Raw genomic sequence first — 26,736 nt, 5'->3', positions numbered from 1 at the left:
CAAAATACTTAAGTGTCTGCAGCTATAGCCTAACTTGTAGTAGGACTTAAGCAAAATTTAAAAAAAACTTAAATATGTTCATTTAAAAAGAGCTAGATATGGTGGCACATGCATGTAATCCCACATTTGAGGTCAGCCTGGGCAACTTAGTGAGACGCTTGTCTCAAAAAATAAAAAAGGCTGGGAATGTAGCTCAGTGTGGGCCACTAGGTTCAACCCTGGTAACACAAAAATAAAAAATAATATATATACATATACATTATAAATTACATGTATATGAAAGATTAAACATAAAGACTGAAGTATTGACAAACAATTAAAATAAGAAACTTTGTAAAGTACAAGTCCTTTGGTTCAATTCCCAACATCACTTTAAAACAAAGGTAGACAGGGGTTGGGGTTGTGGCTCAGTGGTAGAGCGCTCGCCTAGCACGTGTGAGGCCTTAGGTAAGATCCTCAGCACCGCATAAAAATAAATAAATAAAATAAAAGGTTTAAAAAAATGTGATAAAACTAGAGATTCGGGGCTAACCGTAGAGCACTTGCCTAGCATATGTGAGGCCTGGGTTCAATTCTCAGCACCACATAAAATAAATAAAAAAGATATTGTGTCCATCTACAACTAAAATTTTTTAAAAAAACTAGAGATACAAGAGAGACGAAAATGATAATAACAGATAACTATGAATGTTTTACTAATAAATTTGGGGGTTTAGATGAAATGGATAATTTCTTAGAAAAGTATCATATTATTAAAAGTAACTTATAACACTCTTAAAATATGAATTAGATAATAAAAAGAAACTGAATGAGGAATCAAGTCTCTCCTTCCAAAAGACTCATGGAGTTGTTTTTTTTTTAACCTTTTTCTTTGGGGTCCTGTGAAGGCTCCTCTGACCTTAAAGGTCCGCAGGAAGAAAGAGAGGGAGGGCATGCTGTGCTGACCCCTTTTATTAAGAAGAAGCTATTCAAATGAGGCACGGGGTCAGGTTTCAGGGGGCTGAGTCTATCTTCATGATGTCCACTGTCAGCAGGTTGACTGACACCTGGGTAGGCCACACCCAAGGGCACAGTAAGAGAAGAGGATACACACAAGGCACTTCCATGGAAGATTCTATCCTAAACAGGGCAAGGGGTTATATTACAAAGGAACAGGTGATCATAGCTTCACCCATGGGACTGTAGCAAGACACACCCATGCACGAGACACCTATCCTTGAACCCAAGAAGGGTGGGGAAAGCTCTGTCACATTTCTGTGACTGAGCACCTCAGCACCCAGCCGGGGAGTATGACTCAGTCATGTGCAGGGTTGGAAAAAGACTCATGGAGTTTTAAGTACAAGTTATGCCAAACTTTTGAGAGCAGATAATCTTTATTGTATATAAATAAACTGTTTCAGAGACCAGGAAAAGGCCTCATTTTATGAAGCTAAAATAACCTTGGTAGCAAAACAAAACACAAAAAATACAAGAAAAGGAAATTATAGATCAAGGTCTCTCATGGACAAAGAAACAAAAATCCTTTCAAAATGTAAGCAAAATTAATTCAGCACTGTAGTTTTTAAAAAATCAGAACCACATAGGGTTACACTAGAAATACAAGAATAATCCACTATCAGAAAATCTACTTATGTATAAGACCACAGACCATGTTAACAGAAAAAAAAGATAAAAATTACGTGTATCAATAGATACAGAAAGGGCATTTAACAAAAATAAGTAATCATGGCAAAAATAAGTCCGTCTATAAGGTATAGCTGATGCTCAATTCATCTAAAAATAAAGCAGTTGGTTAAATAATCTCCATGATTCTTTAAATCTTTAAAATTTTATTACTTCAACCTCTTTCTAGTTTTTAAAACAATGTGATACATGGCAAATTTTATTTGTACTATTCCTTCTTTGGAAATAGTGAGTGAAAGTATAAATTGTTATCTCATCTAAAACTGATACAAAGTTCTGCCTGGAGGGCTAGGGATGGACTATACAATTCTCTGAAGATCAGATGGCAGAAAGAATATAAACTTGGAAGCCATGAGACCACCAATAAAGACACTTGTCTTGCCACTTATCTAGTTGACTGATGTTGAATAGGTTAAATAAGTTTGTCGAACTTCAGTCTTCTTATCTGGAAAAGGAGTTTATTATTATCTTGAAATTGGTATTCTTAGAATTACATAAGAAAATACAAACATATCTACCTTGCTCAATAGTAAGTGTACAATAAATGAGTTCCCTTGGCACCTTGAGTTCTTTTCACTCATATGATTTTGTTTACTCTGCAGAAAATGGAAATTGAAGTATTACATGTTTATAGTTTTATATGCTTATTTCTTTTTAAAAATTTTAAAATATATTTTTAGTTTTTGATGGATCTTTATTTTTTTATCTATCTATCTATTTATATATAGTGCCGAGACTCAAACCCAGTGCCTCGCACATGCTAGGCAAGCTCTCCACCACTGAGCTACAACCCCAGCCTGTTATATGCTTATTTCTTAATCATGAATAGTTTACAAAGTAAACCAAAGATTCAATCTCTGTCAAGCTATTCAAAACTTGTCTACAAACTTGGAAAACGACTTGGTTCTTTTTAAAAAGATTCAAAACTTCACAAATCATTTTGTTTGAGAAAGTCTGTGCAAAACAGTAGTACCCAACTACATTTAATTGTGACAAGTCCAAAGGTGAACTATTTAAAGTTTGAGTGCTTGCCCTAGGTCAAAAATGCAGCAAGACAACTGGCAGATGTGAATGATTACCTTGCAGACACTTGGTCATCCACATTGATAGACAAAAATCTTCTTGTATAATGACAATGGAAAGGATCACAAAAAACTCAAGTTAACCAAAACATTAGAAGCATGCATTAGCCCCTGATAAACAGAAACCAATGAGTGATATGATCAAAAAATCAATTCAAAATAAAGATATTCTGGGCACTTCCACCCACAAGTGTTTAAAAATAGAATTACATCACAATTAGTTTGAGTGCTCAAGATCAAAAGCAAAGAAAAAGCTAAATGTAAGTGCTGGTGATCTAAAAATGTGACAATATTATTTCAGGTCTAAGAGGTCAAAATTAAGTATAAGCAAGTTTTGATCATCTTAAAGGTTTTTTCTTTGTACAATAATACAAATCATGGTAAAATTTTACAAGTATATACCATTATTGTGCTTAGCTAAAGTTTAAGGATTAAAATAAGGTAATTATGCAGGAAACATGATTAAAGACAATCATGTAGCAATAGTGTACCTTTTCATATACTATTTTTGGAACATTATTTTATTCACTAGGCCTAGACATTTCAATATGTTTTAAAAATAATCCAAGCTAGTGAATCAATCCAAGTTTTGATGATTTCAAGCAGACTGTTCAAAACAGCACTGAGGCAGAATGTGACAACACTTTAGAGTTCTAAATAAAACTGTCATTTGCCTGCCAACAGACAACACATACTATGCCCTTTTCAAGGAGTTTATATCACAAGACCACCGCCTTTTGATATGTTCAGATACTGAATAATCCTGGCCAGGATCCAAGAATTGCCTTCTTTATTCATTCCTGCTCTATTGCAGAAATAAGGATGAAATTCATTGAAGAGAGCGTAGGCAATTTTTCAAAGGCAAATAAAATTGCCATAAATATTTCCCACAGAATCAATTAAAAGCAAATCCACATTGACAGAAATGATTCTGGTAGGTTTGACATATAACTTATTTTCCTTCATTACAGCACTAGCACCAATTATTCATTCTGTATTTGGCTATGAATCTTCCTGAAAAATCACTTACATGTTGTCATTCAACAGCTCACAAACTGCAAAGCTTCTCTGCTGCTCAATTCTAAAGAGCTTTACCAAGCTTTCAAGGACCTTCATCAGTTGGCCCAACTTACCTTCAAAGCTTATTTCCTAGCACCCCATCATGACTAGTTCTAGATTCACAGGCCCCCATGACTTGCTCATGCCATCCTTTCTACCTTCTCTGTCCTCCTGAATCCTACTTCCTACATGAGACTTTTTCTATTATTCCTACCTCTAATGTTGGTCTTTTTCTCTGTATTCCTATTACAAAGTCAGTCTGTATTACAGCTTTTGATTTGAAACTTAAAGTATTTCTTTTAAAAAAATTCCTCTGCAGCCACAATTTCCACCTTTATTTCTCCATAATACATAGAAAAATAAAATTCATATGTATGACATGCCCCATATACTCCCATATATGTATCTGGGACTGTATATAATTCCCAGCCATAGTAAGTGTAATTTCACAGCCACTAAAGAAAGCATAATAAAAAACAAGAGAATATATTATACTTCAATGAGAGGGATATTAGTAAACATGTGACTTTTGAACATGCTCAATTTACTTTTTAAAATGAAGCACTAGTAAACTTTGGTTCTTTATTACTATTAATAAATTACTTGTACAGATCTCGTAAGTGATCATTCATTATACATAGGTAAGAACTGCTATTCTACATAGCATTTACCAAGCTAGACAAATAGAAAGCAATCAATAAAAATTAACCAATAAGTGTGTCTAGCCCATTGATCAATCAATATACATAAATATTAATTAATGCTGTAGTTGATGATGATGATGACACTGACAACTGACAATGATGATTCAGATGCAAACATGGAGTACATGGGCTAACTCTCCTGCTAACAGTCTCTAAGGGAACAAATGACTTCTCATGGGATGAGCCTAACTAATATTTTAATAGTAGAGCATGGCTATTGCACTCCTGAAGTTTATGATCATCACAGAAGTTTCTATGGCAATCATCATGCAACAGTATACCTCTTGTGCAACACTGTAGCTATCATTGCAATCTTGGTAAAGTTAGTAAACTGTGTATTTTATCTGCCTGTGAAGTCAGAGATAAAATAACTTCTGCTCCACCCAAGCTTTCCGATGACAATGTAAATCTTGTTCTATATTAAAATGGTTCTCTTTTACAATAAGGCATCTTTTGAGCATTATAAGTCCCTCATGGAAAATTACCATTCAAATACAGGTTGAATATCCTATATCCCAAAATGTTCAGGATCAGATACGTTTCACATTTCAGAGTGTTTTAGATTTTGGATTTGTGGATTAGGGATGCTCAATCATTTTTAACTGATATTAACACATTTTCCAAAACGCCCTTAATTGCCAGTCATACAAATATGACTGTTCTTTGATTTTGAAAACCCTATTCTTGAAAATGTCATATCTTTTCTGAAAAATCTTTAAATATGTATCAGTTGGTTTAGGTATAAATCTATCTGCAGGCCAAGAATCTTCTGTTTTCACTAACCCTGACATCCTAATATTCTAGGAAAAGACTGATTTAAAACAATAAATTTGTAAAACATTTTTTTGTTACTGCTGCCTTAAGCAGTCACTATTTAGAAATCCTTGTAAAAGAAAACTACAGAGGAAGCTTAGGTCAGCCATGCCCTGGAAACATCTAAACATCAAGCAAACAGTCCAAAAGAATGTCCTACTCAACAGTTCCAAAGATGTCATTAATTATTTCCATCTGTTTCCCTCTATGTCCCCTCCCCACTACAAGTCCAGTCATCTACTGTGTTCGCTTCATTTGCATTCTAAGAAAAGCAAGAAAAACATAAAGAACCATCATGTTTTAAACTGTACAATGTTTATTTGCCTCTAAGTCTGTTTGATTACCACAACTATATTGTTGTTCGTACTCTAGGCTATTTTTCAAGTAACATTTCAGAATGTGGCATATTAAGTTATATATTTTTTAAGTAAACAGCCTAGTAAATTTTTTAGTTGTTTATAATACCCTATTTTTCCCAGATTGCCCATGGGGGCCAAAGATTTTCCCCCATGGCACAACAGAGGTTCAAACCTCTGAATGGTTTTATCCACTAAATATCTCTACCTAAACCAACTCTATCAAGAAAAGTTATACAATGATGACTTTCTAATCCTGTCTTCCTTCCATATTTATTGAATGGTATTCTCCTTATCAACTAGGGCTATTGGGCTACTCTGAAATAAAGTTTATATAGGAAAGGAGAATAAATGCATAATTCTTTTCTTTAAATTACCAATTAACAGAGGAAGGGGTTGGTGTCCCAGTTGCCACCAAGGGTGATCAAAGAAAATTTTGTTTTGTTTTATAGCTACCTATTCCTTTGAAGATTTTATCACAACTACAGCATACACTTCTTTAATTTTTCTAAATCTCCAAGGAAGCCTATGAGAATACATAGCATATTTCAAGGATATATCTTTGAGAATGAGCAGAAAATGAGTTTCCTGACAAAAATCCATTTTCCAAATTATATTTATAAACTTGGATGTCAATATTAATGAAAGGGTAAGATTTTTTCCTTTTTTTTTTTCTTGCAGCATCTGAAATCTTTGTAATAGCAAAGTAAGACCAGGCATAGTAGCCTGCATCTATAATTCCAGCTACTAGGAAGTCTGAGGAAGGAGGATTGCAAGTTTGAGCCAGCCTGGACATTTAGCAAGATTCTATCTCAAAATAAAAATTAAGGGCCAGGGATGTAGCTCAGTGATAAAGTACCCCTGAACTCAATTCCCAATACCACAAAAAGGGGAAAACAGTAAGTTTTTTTCTTCCAGCATCCAAAATCTTTTTAATAGCAGGTAAGTGTCTTATTAAAAGAAACTTTTTGGAAGGTTATCTAATGCAACCACCTACTTGATATTGAAACTCTCTGTTCAGAGTCTCACGCTCTGCCGAAGTCTGGCTGGGCAAAATAGCCGGGGTGTGGGGGGGCGGTGACAAGCAACTTGTGAAGGTTGATACAGTGGGAGCCGCTTTATTGTAGGACAGAAGGGGTATATATACATAACTGAATACACAGCTTCTTCTTAATTAACATAAACTAGATACAGCAGTCAACCAATAAGGAATCCTCATCATCTTAATGATTACACACAGCTTAACTTAATTGACATAATCTAGACACAGCAGTCAATCAGTAAGGAATCTCTATCATCTTAATGGCTCGCTGGCGTTACTTCTCAAACCACTCCTCTTGGCAAAGTGCCAGGCGCCATCTTGACTTGTCTGTGGCTCTCAACAACATTCTTTATCTTCCAGTGGGTTAGTAGCAACTTGGTATAAGCTACAGTTATTTTTAACGTAAGGCAAATGCAAGTTTAATTATATGTTTAACAGCATACTATTCATCTTAATATTATCATGGTGATGGAATGGCAGATAAACAAAGTAGGCCCATACAGGGTATAGCTGGAAGAAACACTGGAGATCATCAAGTCCAATGAAGGAAGAAAAAGATGCACAGAGTAAAATTTACAAAAAATAGATGCTGCCAGTACCTTATTCCCTGACACATGAATTGGAAGAAATATAGTTCCATAGAAACACCCACTCAAGTTAGAAATAAGACATCAATGACTAAAACTTTTGCATCTATTCAATGAAAATAATAAAACACAAGGAAGATTAAAAATAGAAACATCTTATTTTTATTCAAAATTGTGATATATAACCTAAATACAGAAAATTACATAAAACTATAATGACAAATAATTATAAAACAACTATCATTGTAAGCTCATCACTTAAGTCAAGAAATAGAATATTATTACCGCTTTAGAAGCTTCTGTATGCCTCTCCCTAAATATAAACCTCTTCATCCATCAGAGGTACCACTACCCTGACTTTATTGACAGTTAATTCCTTACTCACCTTTGTCTTTTGACCATATAAATAGGCATCCCTAACCGAAGTTTTTTTTTTCTGCATGTTTTTGAACTTTAAATAAATGAACTATCACTAACCTCCTTCAAAAAATTTTTTTAAACTTTTTATTTGTTCTAATTAGAACAGTAGAATGTCCTTCAAAAAATTTAAGATTCATTCACTGCTCTTTAAAAACAAAACATTTTAATACTTTAGATATTTTAAAGTAAAAAATTCTCATTCCTTATTATTAATACCATTAATATTCCAATTTATGACAATACCATGATTGTTTTAATCCATTCTCCTATAGACAGATCAGTGAGGTCATCTTGACAAATGACATAAATATTTTTATGTGAATTCTATTGTGCATATATGCCTGAGTATCTCCAGAGAACACTTTCAAGCTGCCTGTCTTGTACTTTACTAACACCAAAATGTTTTCCAAAGTTTCCATACCAATTTATATTTCCAACCAACAGAGATCCAGTTGACTGTTCCACAACCTTATCCATAACTGATGTTATCAGACTTTCTAACTCAGAGATTTAAATAATTTGCACTTCCTCAATAGCTACTTAGATGGATAACCTTTTTATGTTTTGGGCCATTTGAATTTACTCTCTTTTTAAGTGCTTATTCTAATCATGGGGGTGCACTGCTTTATTAAGTTTGTTTAACAGTCTTGTCTTCAAGAAGTTCTACTCTTTTTAGGGGATGGGGGAAGTGTCTCTTTCATCAGTCTTCACTTTTACTTAGGACTTGACTAAAGTGCCTGACACCAATGACTAAAATCAACATAATAGGAAAAGAAGGGTTGAAAGACCAAAACTTGACATTTCAATTGTAAACATAAGTTTTATATTTAAAAAAAAAAGTTATTCCTGGAATCAGTTACTTTTCCTAACAAGATTTTTCTGTCAAGCAACAAAATATTTTAATTACTCACTTAATAAATGCGGGTGGCATATCTCTCTTCAATATCTGATCCTCGGTAGTTTGAACAGTCTCTTTTCCAACCTACAAGAGGGAAAGATTCATAATTCAAATACAAATTTTCAAACTTTTACAAACTATTATTTAAATATATTTGAAACTTATACTTTAAGACATAATCAATCATTGAAATTTCTGAATCCAAAGACAATTTCTGCATTTTTTGAATTATTAAGATTGTTCCCATAATATGCTTCCACAACATACTTAAATAACATAAATGGAATTATTCCTTCTACAGAGTAACTAATTTGAAGACACCACTGAGCATAGTGAGAATAAAAGAGAAATTCATCATCATGAATATATATGGGGCTGGGGATGTGGCTCAAGCGGTAGCGCGCTCGCCTGCCATGCATGCGGCCAGGGTTCGATCCCCAGCACCACGTACAAACAAAGAAGTGTGTCCGCCGAAAACTAAAAAATAAATATTAAAAAATTCTCTCTTTCTCTCTCTCAAAAAAAAAAAAAAAAAGAATATATATGTACAGGGTCTGGGGCTGTGTGGTAGAGCACTTGCCTGGCACGTGTAAGGCACTGGGTTTGATCCTCATAAAAATAAATAGGTAGATAGATAGATAAAGGTATTATGTTCATCTACAACTTAAAAAAAATAAGAAGAATATATATGTATATGTTTTTGTCATCCCCTCATGCTTGAGACTGAACCCAGTATCACTCTACTACTAAGCCACATCCCCAGCCATTTTTATATTTATTTTTTATTGTTTTTTTAATTAGAGCTTTATGACTATACATGGTACTTGGGTTCATCCCAACATGTTTTTATTTTGAGACAGGGTCTTGCTATATTGCTGACGCTGATCTCAAACTTGCAATCCTCCTGCCTCAGCCTCCCAGGTCACTAGGATATATACCACCATGGCCTGACTTATACATATGTATAATGCTATATCTCTAAAAGATTACAGGAAATATATAAATTAAAGTGTGGTAGTTTAAAATGCCTATACAGAAAAAAAAATAGAAGTTATTGGAACTGAGGGGAAAATATTTAAAATGACTCTGACATTAGAAATCAAACATAAAAATATGCACCTTCATACTAATTTTTTTTTTAGTTAAAGTTGAACACAATACCTTTATTTTATTTATTTATTTTTTTTATGTGGTGCTGAGAATCAAACCCAGTGCCTCACACATGCTAGGCAAGTGCTCTACCACTGAGTGACAACCCTAGCCCCCTTCACAATAATTTTAAAAAGTGAAATTAAAATATGTTGTCCCTTAACTATAGGTCAACTTAAAAAGTAAAATACATAATCTGAATGCAACAACAGAACAAGTAGTTTTAAACCCTGTGAGTGGCAATATCAACTAACATATTCTCTTTAGATTTGCTAGTGTATATTAGAAAAGGCAAAAAAAGGTCACATTTAGGAATTCCACTTATGAGAATATACCCTATAAGCAATAATATAAAAAATGTGGTAATAACAATATTCACAAAAGTATTCACAATGATATTGATTAATTAATTATATTAGCTAAAACACTTTTTTAATAACTTATCCAACAAAAAGGAAAAGTTAAAAAATTAAGATACAGTTTCCGATTGAGTATTATGGGGACCATTAAAGCAATGGTCAAAGACTCAGCTCTATGAGAAAAATCTTTATGACATATTTCATTTAAAAGAAGACATATAGGAAGAAGAAGAGGCGAGAACGACCCTCCCATCATCCCCCCACCCCCGCACTGACCAAAGTGCGCGCTGCTGCATCCCCGTGTCCAGCGCCGTGGCCACCGTGCCCAAGAGAAAAGCTGAAAGGGATGCTAAAGGAGATAAAGCCAAGGTGAAAGACGAACCACAGAGAAGATCTGCAAGGTTGTCTGCCAAACCTGCTCCTCCAAAGCCAGAGCCCAAGCCTAAAAAGGCCCCTTCAAAGAAGGGAGAGAAGGTACCCAAAAGGAAAAAGGGAAAAGCTGACACTGGCAAGGATGGGAATAACCCTGCGGAAAATGGAGATGCCAAAACAGACCAGGCACAGAAAGCTGAAGGTGCTGGAGATGCCAAGTGAAGTGTGTGCGGTTTTGATAACTGTGTACTTCTGGTGACTGTACAGTTTGAAATACTATTTTTTATCAAGTTTTATAAAAATGCAGAATTTTGTTTTACTTTTTTTTTTTTTTAAGCTATGTTGTTAGCACACAGAACACTTCATTGTTGTTTTGGGGGTGGGGGGAAGGAGCATATGTCACCAGTAGAATGTCTCCAAAGCTGGATTGCTGTGGGGGGAAAACACCTTTCCCTTCTAGTTTTGAGAGACTTCCTCTTTGTTCCCAAGAGGAAGGGACTCCCTGATGTTGGCACACATAGCCACCTTGGCACAAATGCCTTGTGGTATGGAAAAACTCAAACTCATCTGTATGTCCTCCTGTCCCTCTCTGCCATCGGCATAGACTTATCTCCCCTAAACTCAGACCTGTTGGGACCTGATTCCCAACGATTGGTTTTACCAGTGTGTGGGGCAATCTGGACTTTCCAGTGATGTCATTGAGAATATGTCCCTCAGAAGAGCAGCAGTTCCTTTTCTAGATTGTGGATCTTCAGATTAATAATTTTTGCCATTTTCCTTTCATTTCCTGAAAGTCAGGGTCGGCTTGTGAAAAGTTGTTAAACAACATGCTAAATGTGAAATGTCAACCCTCACTCTAAACTTTCCCTATTCAGAGCATCAAATGAAGACTTCATTGGGTTTTATAATGGCTTTCTGATTTTGGTAGTCCATTCAAGAAGGGAGTTTGAAAGTTGTTGTATACTGTTAACGACTGTCTGCCCATGTCCTGCCTGAAATACCATGATTGTTTATGAAAAGTATCTTTAATAAAGCTGGATACAGTTTGAAAAAAAATAAAACATATAAAAATGAATATACTATCATTACAAAAACAACAAAATTTATATATATACAACACTGAAAGAATAGAAAATAAAATGTTAACAGTAGTTGTATTAATGCTTAGGAAGTTTTGAGTAAATTTGGATTTGCACTGTTTATTTCTAAATTTTTTAAAATGTAGCAATATAATTTTTTAATTTTAAGAGTAATATTAAGGTGTTCTCTAAGCTATTTAGGTGTAATTATTTCCTACTTGAAAGTTAAGAAATTATCTGTCATTTTACATAAATCTTCTAAATAGTAATAGTAAAAATTTTTTTTAAATATTCACACTCAGCACCAGAAACATGAAGTTAAATATTGTCAAAATATTAAAAGTCACACTAAACAAATTATATATGTGAATGCATTATACCACAAATGATACACTGCCTCACTTTCTTCACCTCCTGTGTAGGGCTTGGATACCAATCTCTCTCCCATTCTGTCATGATTATAAAGTACTCTATGAAAAGTAAACTTTAACATAGTAAATGATGAAATTTACCAATTTTTATCAATATACAGCTACCTAGAAATACTGAGTTATAAATTTAAATGACATTTGAATGCAGAAACCCATGGAGAAAGAAAATTGGTTACTCCTGTAAAATTTTTTAAATGAAGATTGGAAAGTATCTCAATCCTATTTGCCACTTAACTTTTGAGTCCAAAGAAGAAAAAATGGAGTAAGAAAAATTCCTAAATGCACAGTAAATCAGCTAAATAGAACAGCACAATAAACCATTCTTAGAGACTACAAGTCATGCATAAATTAGTGAATACAAGTTTTTTCTCTCAAGCTAATAGCTCAGAAAAAGCAACACACACACTACTGTGCAATAGCCAGTACTTCTGTAGACAATAGACTATCTGTATCGTAATAAAAGCCTTTCAAATCAGCAGCTGGTTCTCTACAGTTTCTCAGATCAAGCATGACAGAATATTTCCAGATGTATTGTTCACTATGTTTTCCAGCTGAAACTAACCATTCAAAAAAAACTGTGGATCACAACTTCATGAAGTAAAAAAGATGAGGTTCAGCCTAGAAATCACTGGTTCATATTAAGTATGAACAGCCTAAAAGGATGTTCACATATAAGACACATGGAGCTTCCTTTCATGTGCAGGCAGGGAGACAGAGACACAGTGAACAAGGAGGGAAGAGAGAGAGATAAGTTCTTCTTAAATCTCCTTTGGAAAGTTGTTAGTTTTTCAGTATTATGAAACTTTTATTGAGAAAACTACACCAGTGCCAGGCACTGTTCTAGATACTGGGAATAGAGCAGAAAATAAAAAAAGGTTTCCTGCTCTCATAGAACTTATATTCTAGTAGGAGTAGTCAGAATACATGGGGAGGAAGAAAATTGTAGCAATATAATTTTTTTTAATTTTAAGAGTAATATTAAGGTATTCTCTAAACAAATGATAGAACTCCAGATAATGATCAGGGTGATGCTATAGAGTAAGGGGTGGACGTAGTGGGAGTCTACTTTAGAAAGAATAGACAAAGCAATCTTTCCTCAAGAAATAACCTCAGAGTTGAGACTTTGAAGCTAAGAAGAAAGCACTCATGCAAGAGCTGGGCTAGAGCAGTTCAGAGGAAGCAGCAAGAAAAAGGCCCTGAGGCAGGAAAGATGGGGTGTACTTAGAAAATCTAAAGGAGGCCAAAGAAGCTTAGGGAAAAAAGGAAGCGCCATGTGGTGATGAGATCAGGTTAGAAGGCCAGGGCCAGGTCATAAGGAGCCTTTCAGGCCAGGATGAGGTGTTGGAATCCTTTTTAAGGACAACAGCAAGAGAAGTCCTAAACAAGAAATTGTTATGATGTGATTTTGTTTGTAAAAGATGGCTTTGCCTTTTATGTGGAGAACTTAGGGGGCAATTAACAGGCTACTGCAATCATCCAGGAGAGAAAGAGTTACTTAAAACAAGATGTGAAAATGGAAATGGAAAAAAAAAGAACAGAATTATTATATCTTTTGGGGGAAAGAACCATTATTAGAACTTGTTCTTGGACTGGGTAGGATGGAGGATATGGAGTAAACTATGGAGTAGACTAAGATGAAGAAAAATTAGAAATGACTTCTAGGTCAATTAAATGAAATGTTTTCAAAAGCAGCAACATTGAGCCAAGTGTGTTAGTGCACACTTGTAATCCCAGTGGCTGGGGAGGCTGAGGTAGGAGGATTGCAAGTTCAATGCCGGCCTCAGCAACTTAGTGAGGCCCTAAGCAACTTAGCAACACCCTGCCTCTAAATAAAATATAAAAGAAGGGTTGGGGATGGGTCTTAGTGGTTAAGCGCCCCTGGGTTCAATCTCTGGTACAAAAAAAAAAAAAAAAAATAGCAGCAATACTGGAAGATTGATATATAGGAAAGATTTATCATAAGAAAAAACAATCATGATCACACCAGGCAAAATCACTAAAACAATTTTGCAAATAGAAAATACTCTGCCCCTAGTAGAAGTAAGTAGAAAGGAACTATATTTAATTAGTTTGTGCCTCTTTTGCAAGGAGAGGAATAGGTGGGGAAAGAGAAGAGAATAATAATAGTATGCTCAAGTGTTACTTATTTAGAAGCTAGTCTTAAGTATTTAAGTGATGGACACTAAATTTTACTTTGTTATTCTAAGCTGCATTTATACTTGTAGTGATAGTATCCACAATCTCTCTAACTCTGAAAACACCCAGCCTAGAATTGGGTTAGGTATGACAAACGGCCCAGTTTTTAAGGTATAACACATAAAATATAACTATGAAGAACGAATGTGATTTTCACTTAGGGAGTTGATTTTTGGCAGTAATGTTCAATAGAACTTTCTGTTAGGATGGAAATGGTTCTATTTAATCTCTATTGCCCAACACAATGGCCATTAGCCACATGTGGCTAGTGCAAACAATGAACTGAATTTTCAATTTTATCCAAACTGATACATGTAACTATTATACTGGACAACTCAGATCCATGGAAACTTCACTATCTCCAAAATTAGTATTCTTGTCTCCACAATCTTCCTTATTCTAATTCATTCTTCACAGTTGCTTTATCAACCTTCTATTATGCTTTTCTTATAGTCTCATCACAGGACTACCTCCTATCAGAAAAAAATGGAAAGGGTTAAGTCAGATGTGTTTGAGTACATGGTTTACTGAACAGGCTGGAGTCGCTTCAGCAAAGGAAATGAGGCTAGAAAGAAAAGTCCAGTGTGCTGGGAAAGGCTCTGTATACGAAGTGAATGTATACTAAGAATTATGTTTGCTTGACCTACCCATTTATTGAAGGATTGTCATATTCTGTTCTTGATCTTGCCAATTCAGTGTTCTATCACTGAAATATCACATCAAGAGCTTCTAAAGTCCTTGCATGCACAAGGCCCTGGGTTCAATCCCCAGCACCCCCCACACACACACACATACACACACACACACACACAAAAAAAAAAAAAGGTTCTAAAGATATACAAGAAATATGTCTCCTAATTTCTGAACAAGTGGCAAAGCCTGCCTAGGAAAACCAGGCAAAGCTTCCAGTTTCAAAGCCATCAATCAGGAGATGACAGGAAATACATTTTCCACCTCTCTCCTCACATCCTCAAAACAGAAAGTTTCTATAGCACCTATATTTTCCAAATAAAAATAGAGTAGAACAAACAATTAATAAAGGGATAATTCACAAAATGCTCTGCTAACTGGGAAAACATTATTCCTTCAGGTCAACTTAGTATGGTGAAGTATGATTCCTAATACAGGCTACAACTTTACAAACAAACAGATCAGTAATAATCTTAACTAATCTGTCTCAAACCTGTGTAGCAAAAATACCTGGCCTATTAAGCCAAATGTTCATACATGCCAGAATTTGTTATTTTGGTTTCTTATTCTAGTTTAGCTAATAAATAACCATGTGATCTCAAATAGTCACATAATTACTCAAATATTTCTCCTACTACTATGTGATCTCCCTAGGTGTCTCCTTACTTACCTATAATGGGTTGACCCTTTAGCTCTGTGGTGAAGGAAATTGACCCTTTAGCTCTGTGGTAAAGGAAATATACCTTTATACCTATATACCTCTGTGGTGAAGGAAATTGACCCTTTAGCTCTGTGGTGAAGGAAATTGACCCTTTAGCTCTGTGGTGAAGGAAATATACCTTTAAACTTGTCTCCTCTATTTTAAGTTCCCATTTACTACCTCAAGTTCTTTTTGGAATAAGCAATGTAAAAAATTATTAATGTGGGGACTAGTAGTAGAATACTTGCGTAACATGAAAAGGTCCTGGGTTCTGATCCCCTGCACCACAAAATTTAAAAAAAAATTAATAAATATAAAATTTAAAAGTTCTTGATTCCTATATGTTTTATATTATATTTTACAATTATGGATTCCACTAAAGTTAATGTTTGAATTTTTTATCCTTAAATCTTATCCCTCTGAAAAAGACCTATATGTTAAAGGGTTAAAAAAAATGCAGAGAAACAACAAATAAGTCTGAGTTATAATCTAAGTTCTGACCAAGTTTTCCATTTAAAACTAATCCTTTCAGAATAATCTAATTACTTTTAAATTTCATTCAACTGCAGAGAATTCAGATTTGTTGTTTCTATTCCTGGACAAAATTATTTCTCTTTTAGTTTCTTCTTCAGAGAATAAACTAACTCCAGAGACCCAATTCCATTCAATTCAATGAACAGCACTAAGTGCCAACTATGTGCCCACTAGGTGGTAGGAAGAGAATGAGATAAGAAATAAAATATCTTAGACATATAAACTGAAATAATAGTAGAGAATGAGAAAGAGGCCTAGGGGCATTTTCAGAGGACTTGGCAGGGAACCCTGTTTCTTTTGAAGAGTTCTTACTTTGTTCAACAGTTAATTTAAATATCTTTTGTTCAACGTGTGACTTCAGTTCAAAACTCTTAAGTAGAAGGGCTTTTGTCTTCTGCTGTTTTTATTTTTACTCCTTTCATCACAATCTACTCAGTTTGATTCAGAAATGTAGAGAAATTTGGTTTCTTTCCAGAAAAAAAAAAAATAGCACCACTCCAGCTCAAGTTACTACCTGGACTAAAAAATATGTTAATGTAAATGTCTTTCTTAGCTAGACTAAATTTAAGGAAACATTAAGACAAAACACAGCAAGGAGGACTTCTGTTACTATTCCGTACAGTATAAGTGGTAACTATTAGAAATTACATTAAAAAGCAGCAGGGCAATTTCATAATGTATTTAAACAAAAGGTTATTAGGAAATTTAAGTAAGAGAATACATGTAATAAAAATGTAAGCCTTTACAATGTGACAATCTACAAGGCCTATTAATTATGACCAGTTGGTTGTGATCAGACATGGAAATGTGTACCTATATGCCTGTATTTACTTTGGGTTCAAATCATCATCTTATGGCATTAGTCTTAGGCTGATCAATTCATTACACTAAAGGTCATTTTCACACACAGATGTGTCCATTACTAGGCACAAGCCATTCAAAGATAATAGTGGGTAAGTCCTACCATCAAATTATTTTCTTACAGGAATAATGGATTTATAATTCATCTGCTCCTTTGCTGATATCCTTTTTATATGATTTTCAAATGGCCAGCCAGAGTCAAGTGTTTAAGAGGCCAAATATCAAGAAAATCTGGGACTCCAATCCACTCTTATTTCCAACTTATTCATTTAATCAAGTATTTTCTGAGTACTTTCCTATGTGGTAGGCATTGTATCTTCACTATGGGATACACATAAAAAGTGAATGATACTGTTCTTGCCCTTTGTTGACAATGTTTAAAAAATAATTGTAATGTATACTCAAAACGAGTTATTCCCAAGTTTCAAACATTTATCAGTGAAGTACAAGAGATTTCACAGAAGAAATTCCAATAAAGCTGAATGAGAATTCTCCAGGAGAAAAGGGATTTGAGGTTAAAAGGAGGGCTTTCTAATTAATGCAACAGCATATGTGAAAGCATGACCAGTTTAAGGAACATAGATCCACATGGTAAGAACACAGAGAGAGGAGGTATAGAGAGGAAATGAAGTTGGACAAGCAGAAAGGGGTCACATCATAGAGAGCCTTTCATACAATACAATGGGCTTAGACTTTATCTGCTAAGCAATGAGAAAATATTTAATCTGTATCAGCAAAAGACAGTATTAAGTTTGAATTTCAAACAGAAAAATCCAACAGCAAGAAAGGACCAGGGGCTGTGGTTGTCGCTCATTGGTAGAGCCTTGCCTACCACTTGAGAGGCACTGGGTTCGATCCTCGATTCATGTGAAAAATAAAGGCATAAAAAAATGTTGAAAAAAAAATAGACCAGAGTGAAGAAAACTAGAAACACAAGTTAATCTAGTTTATTTACTCAACCAACAAAGAATTTATATAACATACAAATTATAGTCAGTGATGAATAAAACACATATGGCCCCTGATCTCAAGGAGTTTGGAGTCTTAATGAAAGATAAAGATGAACTAAGCAGCAGCAATGTGGATGGAGATTAAGAGGACAGAGAAAGAGATGCATCTACATGATACTCACACCATATGGAGGGTAAAGAGAAATCTAGGTTGACTCCCTGGCTCCTTACTCAAGTGATTTGGTCAGTAGGTCATAAAGGGAGGAAAGGAATTAACACCAGGACATTCCAATGAAGATGTTCAATAAATAACTGAGTTGATGGTTCCTCGGTTCACTCCTGACTGGAAAAAATGGATTTGAAAGTAAAAATCAGATGGTTCTAAAATCCATGGACAATAAATGAGGTCAAAACCCAACAACAACAAAAAGCAAAACCAACCAACAAAGAAAAAAAAATAGATGAGTAACTGGTTAAAGAACAAGCTGGTAGCCAGGCATGGTGGCAGCACCTTTGTAATGCTGGCTACGAGTACTGGGTTCAGGGTTCAATTCCCAGTTCTAGGGAAAAGAAAAAAAAAAAACTGGTGACAAGAGCCAAGAAGGAAATGTCTGAGATGGGGGTAGGAGGAAGGAATAGTGGAGTTATGTCACAAAAGTCAAGGAATAGGCCAGGTGCAGTGGCATATGCCTGTAATCCCAGCGGCTTGGGAGGTAGAGGCAGGAGGATTTTGAGTTCAAAGCCAGCCTCAGTAAAAGTAAGGCACTAAGCAACTCAGTGAGATTCCATCTCTAAATAAAATACACAATAGGGCTGAGGATATGGCTCAGTGGTTAAGTGCCCCTGAGTTCAATCCCTGTTGGGGGGTTGGGGGGCGAAGCCAAGGAATAGAGTTTCAAGAACAGTCAATAGTATTAACTGCTAGAGAGAGGTTAATGGGTTTTAGTATATGCATATGCCCAGGTATGCAACCATCACCACAATCAATTTTGAACATTTTCACCACCCCCAAAGAAACCCAGTAACCGTCATCATTACTGCCCCTCAACCTAAACCTTTCTCCACCTCCACCCAATATAAGGTAATCATTAATCCACTGTCACTATAGATTTGCCTATTCTGGACACTTGATATAAATGGAATCACACAATATCTGCTCTTTAGTGACAAGGCTTCTTTCATGCTGTAGCATCTATCAGTATTTCATTTATTTTTATTGCCAAATAACATGCCATTGTACGGTTATACCATATTTTGTCTATCCATTCATCAGTTCATAGACATCTAAAGTGTTTTCATGTATTGGCTCTTATGAATATGCTGCTATTAGTGTCCAAGATTTTGTATAGACATGTTTCCATTTGCCTTGGTCAATATACCCAGGTATTGAATTGGTGGGTCATATGGTGCTATTGTTTGGATGTGGTTTGCCCTGGTAGGTTTCATGTGTTCAAAGCTTGCTCCCCATTATGATTATGAAAGATGGCACAGAATCTGGTTTTCAGTGCTGGTGATTGAACCTAAGGCTTTAAGCATACTGAGCAGGGACTCTACCACTCGGCTACACCCCCAGCCTCAGTGGTGTATAAGAGGTGGGACCTCCTGGAAGATTCTTGGATCATTGGAGGCACTGCCCTCAGAAGAGAAGATTAGTCTAAGCATGAGTTCTCTCCAGAGCATGTTATAAAAACCTGAGCCTGACTAAGGTCTCTCTCTCCCTGCCTTTCTATACTGAAATGGGATCTTTTGCTCCCTGACATGCTCACCTTGTTCTGCCTCACCTCACCAGAACCTGAACAAATGAGACCTTCCAATCTTGGACTTTGAGTCTCTAAAACTGTTAACTAAATAAGCCTCTTTTTCTTCTTAAATAATATGCCTCACATATTTCATTATAGCAACAAAAAACTAATGCATATGGACGTGATAGTTCTATGTTTTAACAAAGAAATGCTAGACTATTTTCCAAAAAGGCTGCATTATTTAACATTCCCACCAGTAAATGTATGCGGGTTCTAATTTTTCTACATACTCAGCAACACTTGTTATTATCTGTCTTTTTTATTATAGCCATCTAGTGGATGGTGTCTCACTATGGTCTTTATTTACATATTCCTGATGGCTAACAGTATAGGGCATTGTTATATGTGCTTATTGATCAATTGTACATCTTCTTTGGGAAAATGTCTAATTGAATTCTTTGCCTACATTTTAAATGATTTATCTGTTTCTGCAAATATTTTCCCAAGTTGCAAGTTGTCTTTACATTTTCTTTTCCTTTTTTTTTAATTTTTTAGTTGTTATTTTCAGATATACATTACGTTTTCTTGATGATGGCCTCTGTAGCACCAAAGTTCTTAATTTTTATGAAGTCAAATTCTGTTTTTTTTTTATTTTGTTGCTTATGTTTTTGGTGTAGGAACTAAGAAGGTTTTGCCTGACCCAAAGTCATAAAGACTTACACCTAGGTTTGATTCTAAGAAGTTTCTTGTTTTAGCTCTTACATTTAGATCTATGTTCCATTTGGGGTTAATTTTTATGTCTGGCATAAGAAATTATATTTACTTTAATAGAGAAAACCAAGCATTAAAGTAAAGTGTGTTTACTTTATTAGGACAAAACCAAGCATGTTGATAGACTAAAGGAAAAGAAGAAACCAGAAATTGGTTCTGAAGCAAGGACCATTGATAGGAACAAAATCTGGAGAGACTAACCTTCACCAGGAAGAAGTTCACCTCCACCTCAAAATAAAAGAGGTAATGGGAGAAATGAGTGGAGACAGAAATATAACTCTGGGTGATGGGCATATCTACTGCGGAATTTGGATCTAAGATAAACATTAGTCAGGAAATCTGTTTCATTTTGTTTAATCTACCATTTCCAAATTCTTTATCAATGTATATTAATTTATAATGAAATTAGAATTTGTAGGGCTTACTTAGGAAACAGTAATCAAGGCCAAAAGCTGCAAATTATATGTCCATTGAATAGAATGGGACAGGGGTGATTTTTGTTTGATCCAGACTGTTTTTTAAAATCAAGATGTTTCACAGGGATCCAAATTCCTGATATTTCTTGAAATATCAGAAGATCAGGCCACACTGAATCTGCATTGCAGCAGGAAAAAATAATCGTTGTAATTCAAATATTCCTTATGGGGAATATAATTCCTGTATGACTCATTCTCTTAACATCCAGCCCATTTCAGTTAGCTATCTCATCATCTGATCCCTTTATCTGGGTTTACCATTTCCATACTAAGCAACTCTCTTAGTGTCTCTACAGAATGAAAATTTGCAGTTCAGAAACTCCTTCTCCAACTCTTCTCTAAAATATTTTATTTAATAAAAGTTTCTATGAGAAACTGAGAAGTATTTATGTCAGGAGTGACAAAATGGAGTACAAAGGCCAAGTGTAACACCCAGACCTATTTTGTTTGACCTGCAGTATTTTCTTAAATGAGAAGTTTCATATTTAAAAGGAAATCAAAATTACTGGACTTCCTTAAAAATTAGGAAGATCTGATAACATTAGGCTCAAGTATCTCCAAATGAAAGCAATTAGCTAGAGATAGTAACTTCTCCAGCTAAAGCCTCAGTTTTAACTTACCACAGTCTTCCCAGAGTCTTGATTCACTCATTGCCTATTTGGCTCCTGCAGGCATCCAAGTTTGTGCCCTCTGATTCAACAAGCAAAATTCAATCTTTCTGGGGCTGGGGCAGGGCTGTGGTTCAGTGGTAGAGCACTTGCCTAGCGAGTGTGAGGCACTGGGTTTGATTTTTAGCACCACATAAAAATAAACAAATAAAATAAAGGCATTCTGTCCATCTACAACTACAAAAAAAATTTTTTTTAATTTAAAAATTCAATCTTTCTCTTTTCACCCCTCTGCAACAGGTACCAGAGATGGAACTCAGGAACACTCTACCACAGAGCTGCACCCCCACCCCCACCTTGTGGTTTTTTTTCCCTCCAACTTTGAGAGAGGATCTCACTAAGTTGCCAGAGCTGGCCTCAAATTCACCATCCTCCTCCTGCCTCAACCTTCTGAATAAAAAAGATTTACTTATTTATTTGTTTATTTATTTATTTGTGTGTGTGTGTGTGTGTGTGTGTGTGTGTGTTTTACTGGGGATTAAACCCAGATCTCACATCTCACATGTTAAGCAAGCTCTCTACCACTGAGCAATATCCCAGCCCAACAAGATTGAATCTTAATTAACACAGTGCATTAGCCAAGCTCCCCAATATCATAAATGTTAACTGAAATTTTACTTAACCCTCAGTTATTTCACTAATGACAAAATATCCTAGTATTCTCCAAATATACATTCACAGAAAACAATGACTGAAACATAGGAAAATATCATGCATATAATTTTTGTTTTCTTTTTAATCCTTCTCTGTACTTTCCAAATTAAAAAAAAAGTATACATTACCTTCATAATCAGAAAAATACAGGAAAGATTCTAATCTGTAGCAATAATATTCTTGGTAAATAACAATTTATAAGGCAATGAGAAACCACCAGTGCCTGAAGATTCAAATTTTGACCAATTCCAAAAAATTAATCTCTGTGTACATCAATGAGAACAAAATCACATGGGTTCAACAGATGAACCATGTTGGTGACAAGTTCTAATGTCAACAAGCTGATTTGGATTTAATGCCACCTCATTTCCCTAGAACTAAAGTTGAGCTGACTTTGCAGCAGCTGTTTGTTCTAACTGACCTCTGAGATTGAGTGTATCAATTAAGGCTAGATAAATGTTAGCAGAGCAGTCTTGCTTACCAGATCCCTATTTAGGAAGGTACTGTGAAAGGCTTCCAGTCTACAAATACTTTCTTCCTCAACTCAAGATTTTTCTGTAGACTTTACAACCACTTTACAATTGTCTTCTGGAGAACCAACAAATAACAGGAAAGCAGGTCCTCAGCACAGAGAATGCCCCCTCACTACTCAACTTTCTCCCAAATTCCCTCAAAGAAACACAAGATGAGTTCCTTCCATTTCAGACTGAAAACTATTGAATGAAAAAGAATGTGGCAATCTACTCCAAAGTCTTCATTTTAGAAATGAAACTTAGAGATATTATTTCTCTAAGATTTACAGAATTTGAATTTGAATCTGGGCTTCTTGGTTCCATTTCCTGTGTTTCAAGCACACTACTAATTTGCAAGCAAGATATTTAAGTGACTAACATTCCCATACTTAAGAGTAATGTATCGAATCCTATTTAAAGTGACTTAAACTTACTTAAACCAATTTCCATATCAGTTTCAAACACACATAAGCAAATGCTACATAACATAAATATCCCCCAACTCCCACCCTTTACTCCTGCTTTTACTGATAGGAAATTAAGCAGTTTTCATGGGAACATAAAAGTAGTGTTTTTCATTCCTAATCTCCTTTAGTTATTTCCAACTTATTTAGTTATTGGAATAATTACTTAAATGAGAATTCAGTATTATTCTCACTAGTTATAACTAAATAACCATTGCATATTTATAAATACTGGTAGGGAGAAAAAGATCATTGGATGAGCTAAATATAATCTCAGTAAATGCTTCAAATTGTTGATGTTTAGAGAACATTCAGTTTGAGAATAATTTTTAAGTTCAAATTAACACCATCATCTGGTTTAGTGATCCATCAATATGAAATTCCAGCTTGTTTTTCACAATCTCTAACTCTTTTTTTTTAATTATTTTGAGACAAGATCTTGATAAGTTGCCCATGCTAGCCTTGAACTTGTATGTTTTTTTGTTTGTTTTTTTAAGAGAGAGAGAGAGAATTTTTCAATATTGACTCTTTAGTTTTCGGCGGACACAACATCTTTGTATGTGGTGCTGAGAATCGAACCCAGGCCGCACGCATGCCAGGCGAGCGCGCTACCACTTGAGCCACATCCCCAGCCCCAGCAATCTCTAACTCTTTATTGACGTGATCTTTCACTTCCTGTGTTTTCTCTTTGATTTTATTCCTTACACTATCCTTTACTTCACAGATCAGTTTACTCACATTCTAAACTCCTTCTCTGACATTACTTCTACTATGTTTTCAGTGGATTCGGTTATTGGAGCATCTTGATTTGTTTGGGGTGTTTTATTCCCTTGTTTTTTCATGTTGTTCATATGTTTTCCCATCTAGCAGTATGGATCTGAGGCAAAACAGATGGATTTCTATACATAACAAATGCTCAGAAAATAAGTGCCCACTGAAATAAGGAAAATGATATAGACAAGTAGCAAAGTAAGTTAACATTTAACTAACTTCATATCTGCCCACACACTTTCTTTAACTTCTCCATTCCTTCTAATTGCTGAACAATTAACTCAGGAAAACCATCATTATTTTATTTTCATTATATTTTCAATACACCTACGAATTCTAATACTACTCTCATGACTATATTAAGATGACCAGCTAGACTCCCATATGCCATTAAAAAAATTGATGAAAACAACAACAAAAAGGGAAAGCTAAATATTGCTGAGAGCAATCACAATGACCCTACCACTGTGTGATTATAAATAAAGGGAAATAATAGCTGTGGATATGCTACAAAGGTCTAGACCAGTAAAGTATCATGGAAATCCCACCAGAATCAAAACAGCATAAACCTTTTTCACTGCCCTCAAAGCAAATCTGCTTTTTTCAAAGTATTATTCCATAAAAATGTTAAATATAATTGATTTTTGTGGGGTTTTTTCTCTTGTTTTAATAGATAGATTGCAAACATGTTTTTTAAAAAGTTTTAGTTCCCAAATGTCAAAAATGCAATTACATTGTAACTTTTATAGATAAATCCAGACATGTACCCACCATTTAAAACATTATTTCTATGGGAAAATAACTCCAAACAACTCATTTGTAAATGAACTTTTGAATAGCAACCCATTTTCATGTTAGGAAAACTCCTTTTCCCCATTCTGGTAGGTAACAGTAATGGAAAAACAATTGGGGCTTTGGAATAAGGCAGTCTCAATCTCACCTCACCCTGTTATTACTAGGCTCTATGTCCTTAGCTAAGTAACAATCTCTTTGAGCCTCAGTCTCCTTACCAGTAAAGTGGAAAAAGTAATATTGCTTTGGGCTAAAGGATGTAATACACATGTAAATCGCCTGGAACTGAGCCTGGTGGATGACAGGTGCCAAATAAACATAAGTCCCTTTTTCTTTCTTCTGCCTTTGCAGTAGTCATTTGATTTCATTCAGTTTTCTCCTTAAAATTTTTTTAATTTTAATTGAGTACATGCTACAAGTCAGGTACTCTTTATTATCTCATTTAATTCTTATAACAACTTCAGGAGACAGCTACCATTTGCTATTCCATTTTACAGACCAGGATCAGAGGCACAGGAGATTAACTAATTTGCTTAAAAATCACTCAGAGGTGTTTGCCACAGCAAACTCATGTTTAATCCTAAACTGAGAGAAGCCCCAGTAAATTAAACCTTTTCACTAAACTATCTTTTTAAACAAGGGAACCTTTTCACTAAACTATCTTTTTAAACAAGGGAATGAGATTCAACGATGTCTAATTTTTTAAAAAAATATATTTTATTAGATATTGACGGACCTTTATTTATTTATTTGTTTATATGCAGTGCTGAGACTCGAACCCAGTGCCTCACACATTCGAGGCAAGGATGCTACCACTGAACCACAACCTCAGCCCCTGATGTCTAATTTTTTAAATATATTTTTTAGGGGCTGGGATTGTGGCTCAGCAGTAGAGTGCTCGCCTAGCACGGGTGGGACCCAGGTTTGATCCTCAGCACCACATAAAAACAAAGGCACCGTGTTAAAAAAATATATATTAAAAAATCATATAAATAAATATATTTTTTAGTTGTTGATGGATCTTTATTTTATTCATTTATTTATATGCAGTGTTGAGAATCGAATCCAGTGTTTCACACATGCGAGGCAAGAGCTCTACCACTGAGGCACAACCCCAACCCCTGTCTAATGTTTTTTGCTGTTATTTTGCATTATTCTGTAATTCTACAAAGCTATCAGATGGCAAGAAGGACAAGAAAACTTCAAGTTCTCATTGGGCAAAAAGGATGCAGGATCAGAATGAAGCCTGACCAACAAATAAACAATTGTCCTGGTTTTCATTCCCAGAGTTTCCACAAATCATTTTTTAATCATTCTTAATCATTATTCCCTTAGGAAAGAATAACTGAATCCTCCTGGTATCAACAAGCTCTTAAAATTAAACCAGGATTAATTAACAATGTAGCCTTTATTTTTTATTTTTAAAAATTTTTAATTACAGGCATTGTCAAAATTTGAAATACTAACCCGGTGGCAATAGTCTTTAAATGTCTTCATTAATGTTGGGAGCCATCCTGCTTGCTAATTGGAGATTATTCAGAGCCTCTTTTACAATATAATAATTGAATTTGGCTCCAGGCCATCATAAACACCCTGACCCATTAAATTAGAGCCACAAGCAACACTGCACTATTTCTTTGTTAAAAAAAAAAAAAAAATGCAGCATTCAAACTAGAATTTCTCACAGGCAGCCAGAACTGGAAATTCTGTTCTATAATACCCATGTGTCAAACGGCAAAGCTTCTGAGTAAAATGTTCATAGAAAAAAAAAAAAAACTTTTATGATGCCTCTACTAAATACACTTCCAGAGGTGTACTTTTCAGCTTTTCTTCTAGAGATTTTTATCTTTTCTTTTTTGACAACTGCAAACACAATTCGCTATGACTACATATGGGCTGTGCACAGACTCAGTTCTAAACT

At 35.0% G+C, this 26,736-nt stretch overlaps 1 protein-coding gene and 1 pseudogene across 4 annotated transcripts in view; one reads left to right on the top strand and one right to left on the bottom strand.

Moving 5' to 3' along the window:
- Positions 1-26,736, bottom strand: part of Vcl (vinculin) — a 111,366-nt gene that overhangs the window by 61,694 nt on the left and 22,936 nt on the right. For all 4 annotated transcript variants that reach the window (XM_026390281.2, XM_026390283.2, XM_077798443.1 and 1 more), the window contains exon 2: positions 8,658-8,728. In XM_026390281.2, coding sequence (XP_026246066.1) covers positions 8,658-8,728 — 71 coding nt within the window. The remainder of the gene's footprint in view (positions 1-8,657; positions 8,729-26,736) is intronic.
- LOC113183781 (non-histone chromosomal protein HMG-17 pseudogene) lies at positions 10,151-10,898 on the top strand (annotated as a pseudogene).

This window comes from Urocitellus parryii, chromosome 5, assembly GCF_045843805.1.
Source record: "Urocitellus parryii isolate mUroPar1 chromosome 5, mUroPar1.hap1, whole genome shotgun sequence".
NCBI classification, from domain to species: Eukaryota; Metazoa; Chordata; class Mammalia; order Rodentia; family Sciuridae; genus Urocitellus; species Urocitellus parryii.
Note: the sequence above shows the minus strand (reverse complement) of the source record. Positions and strands in the feature narration are given on the sequence as shown.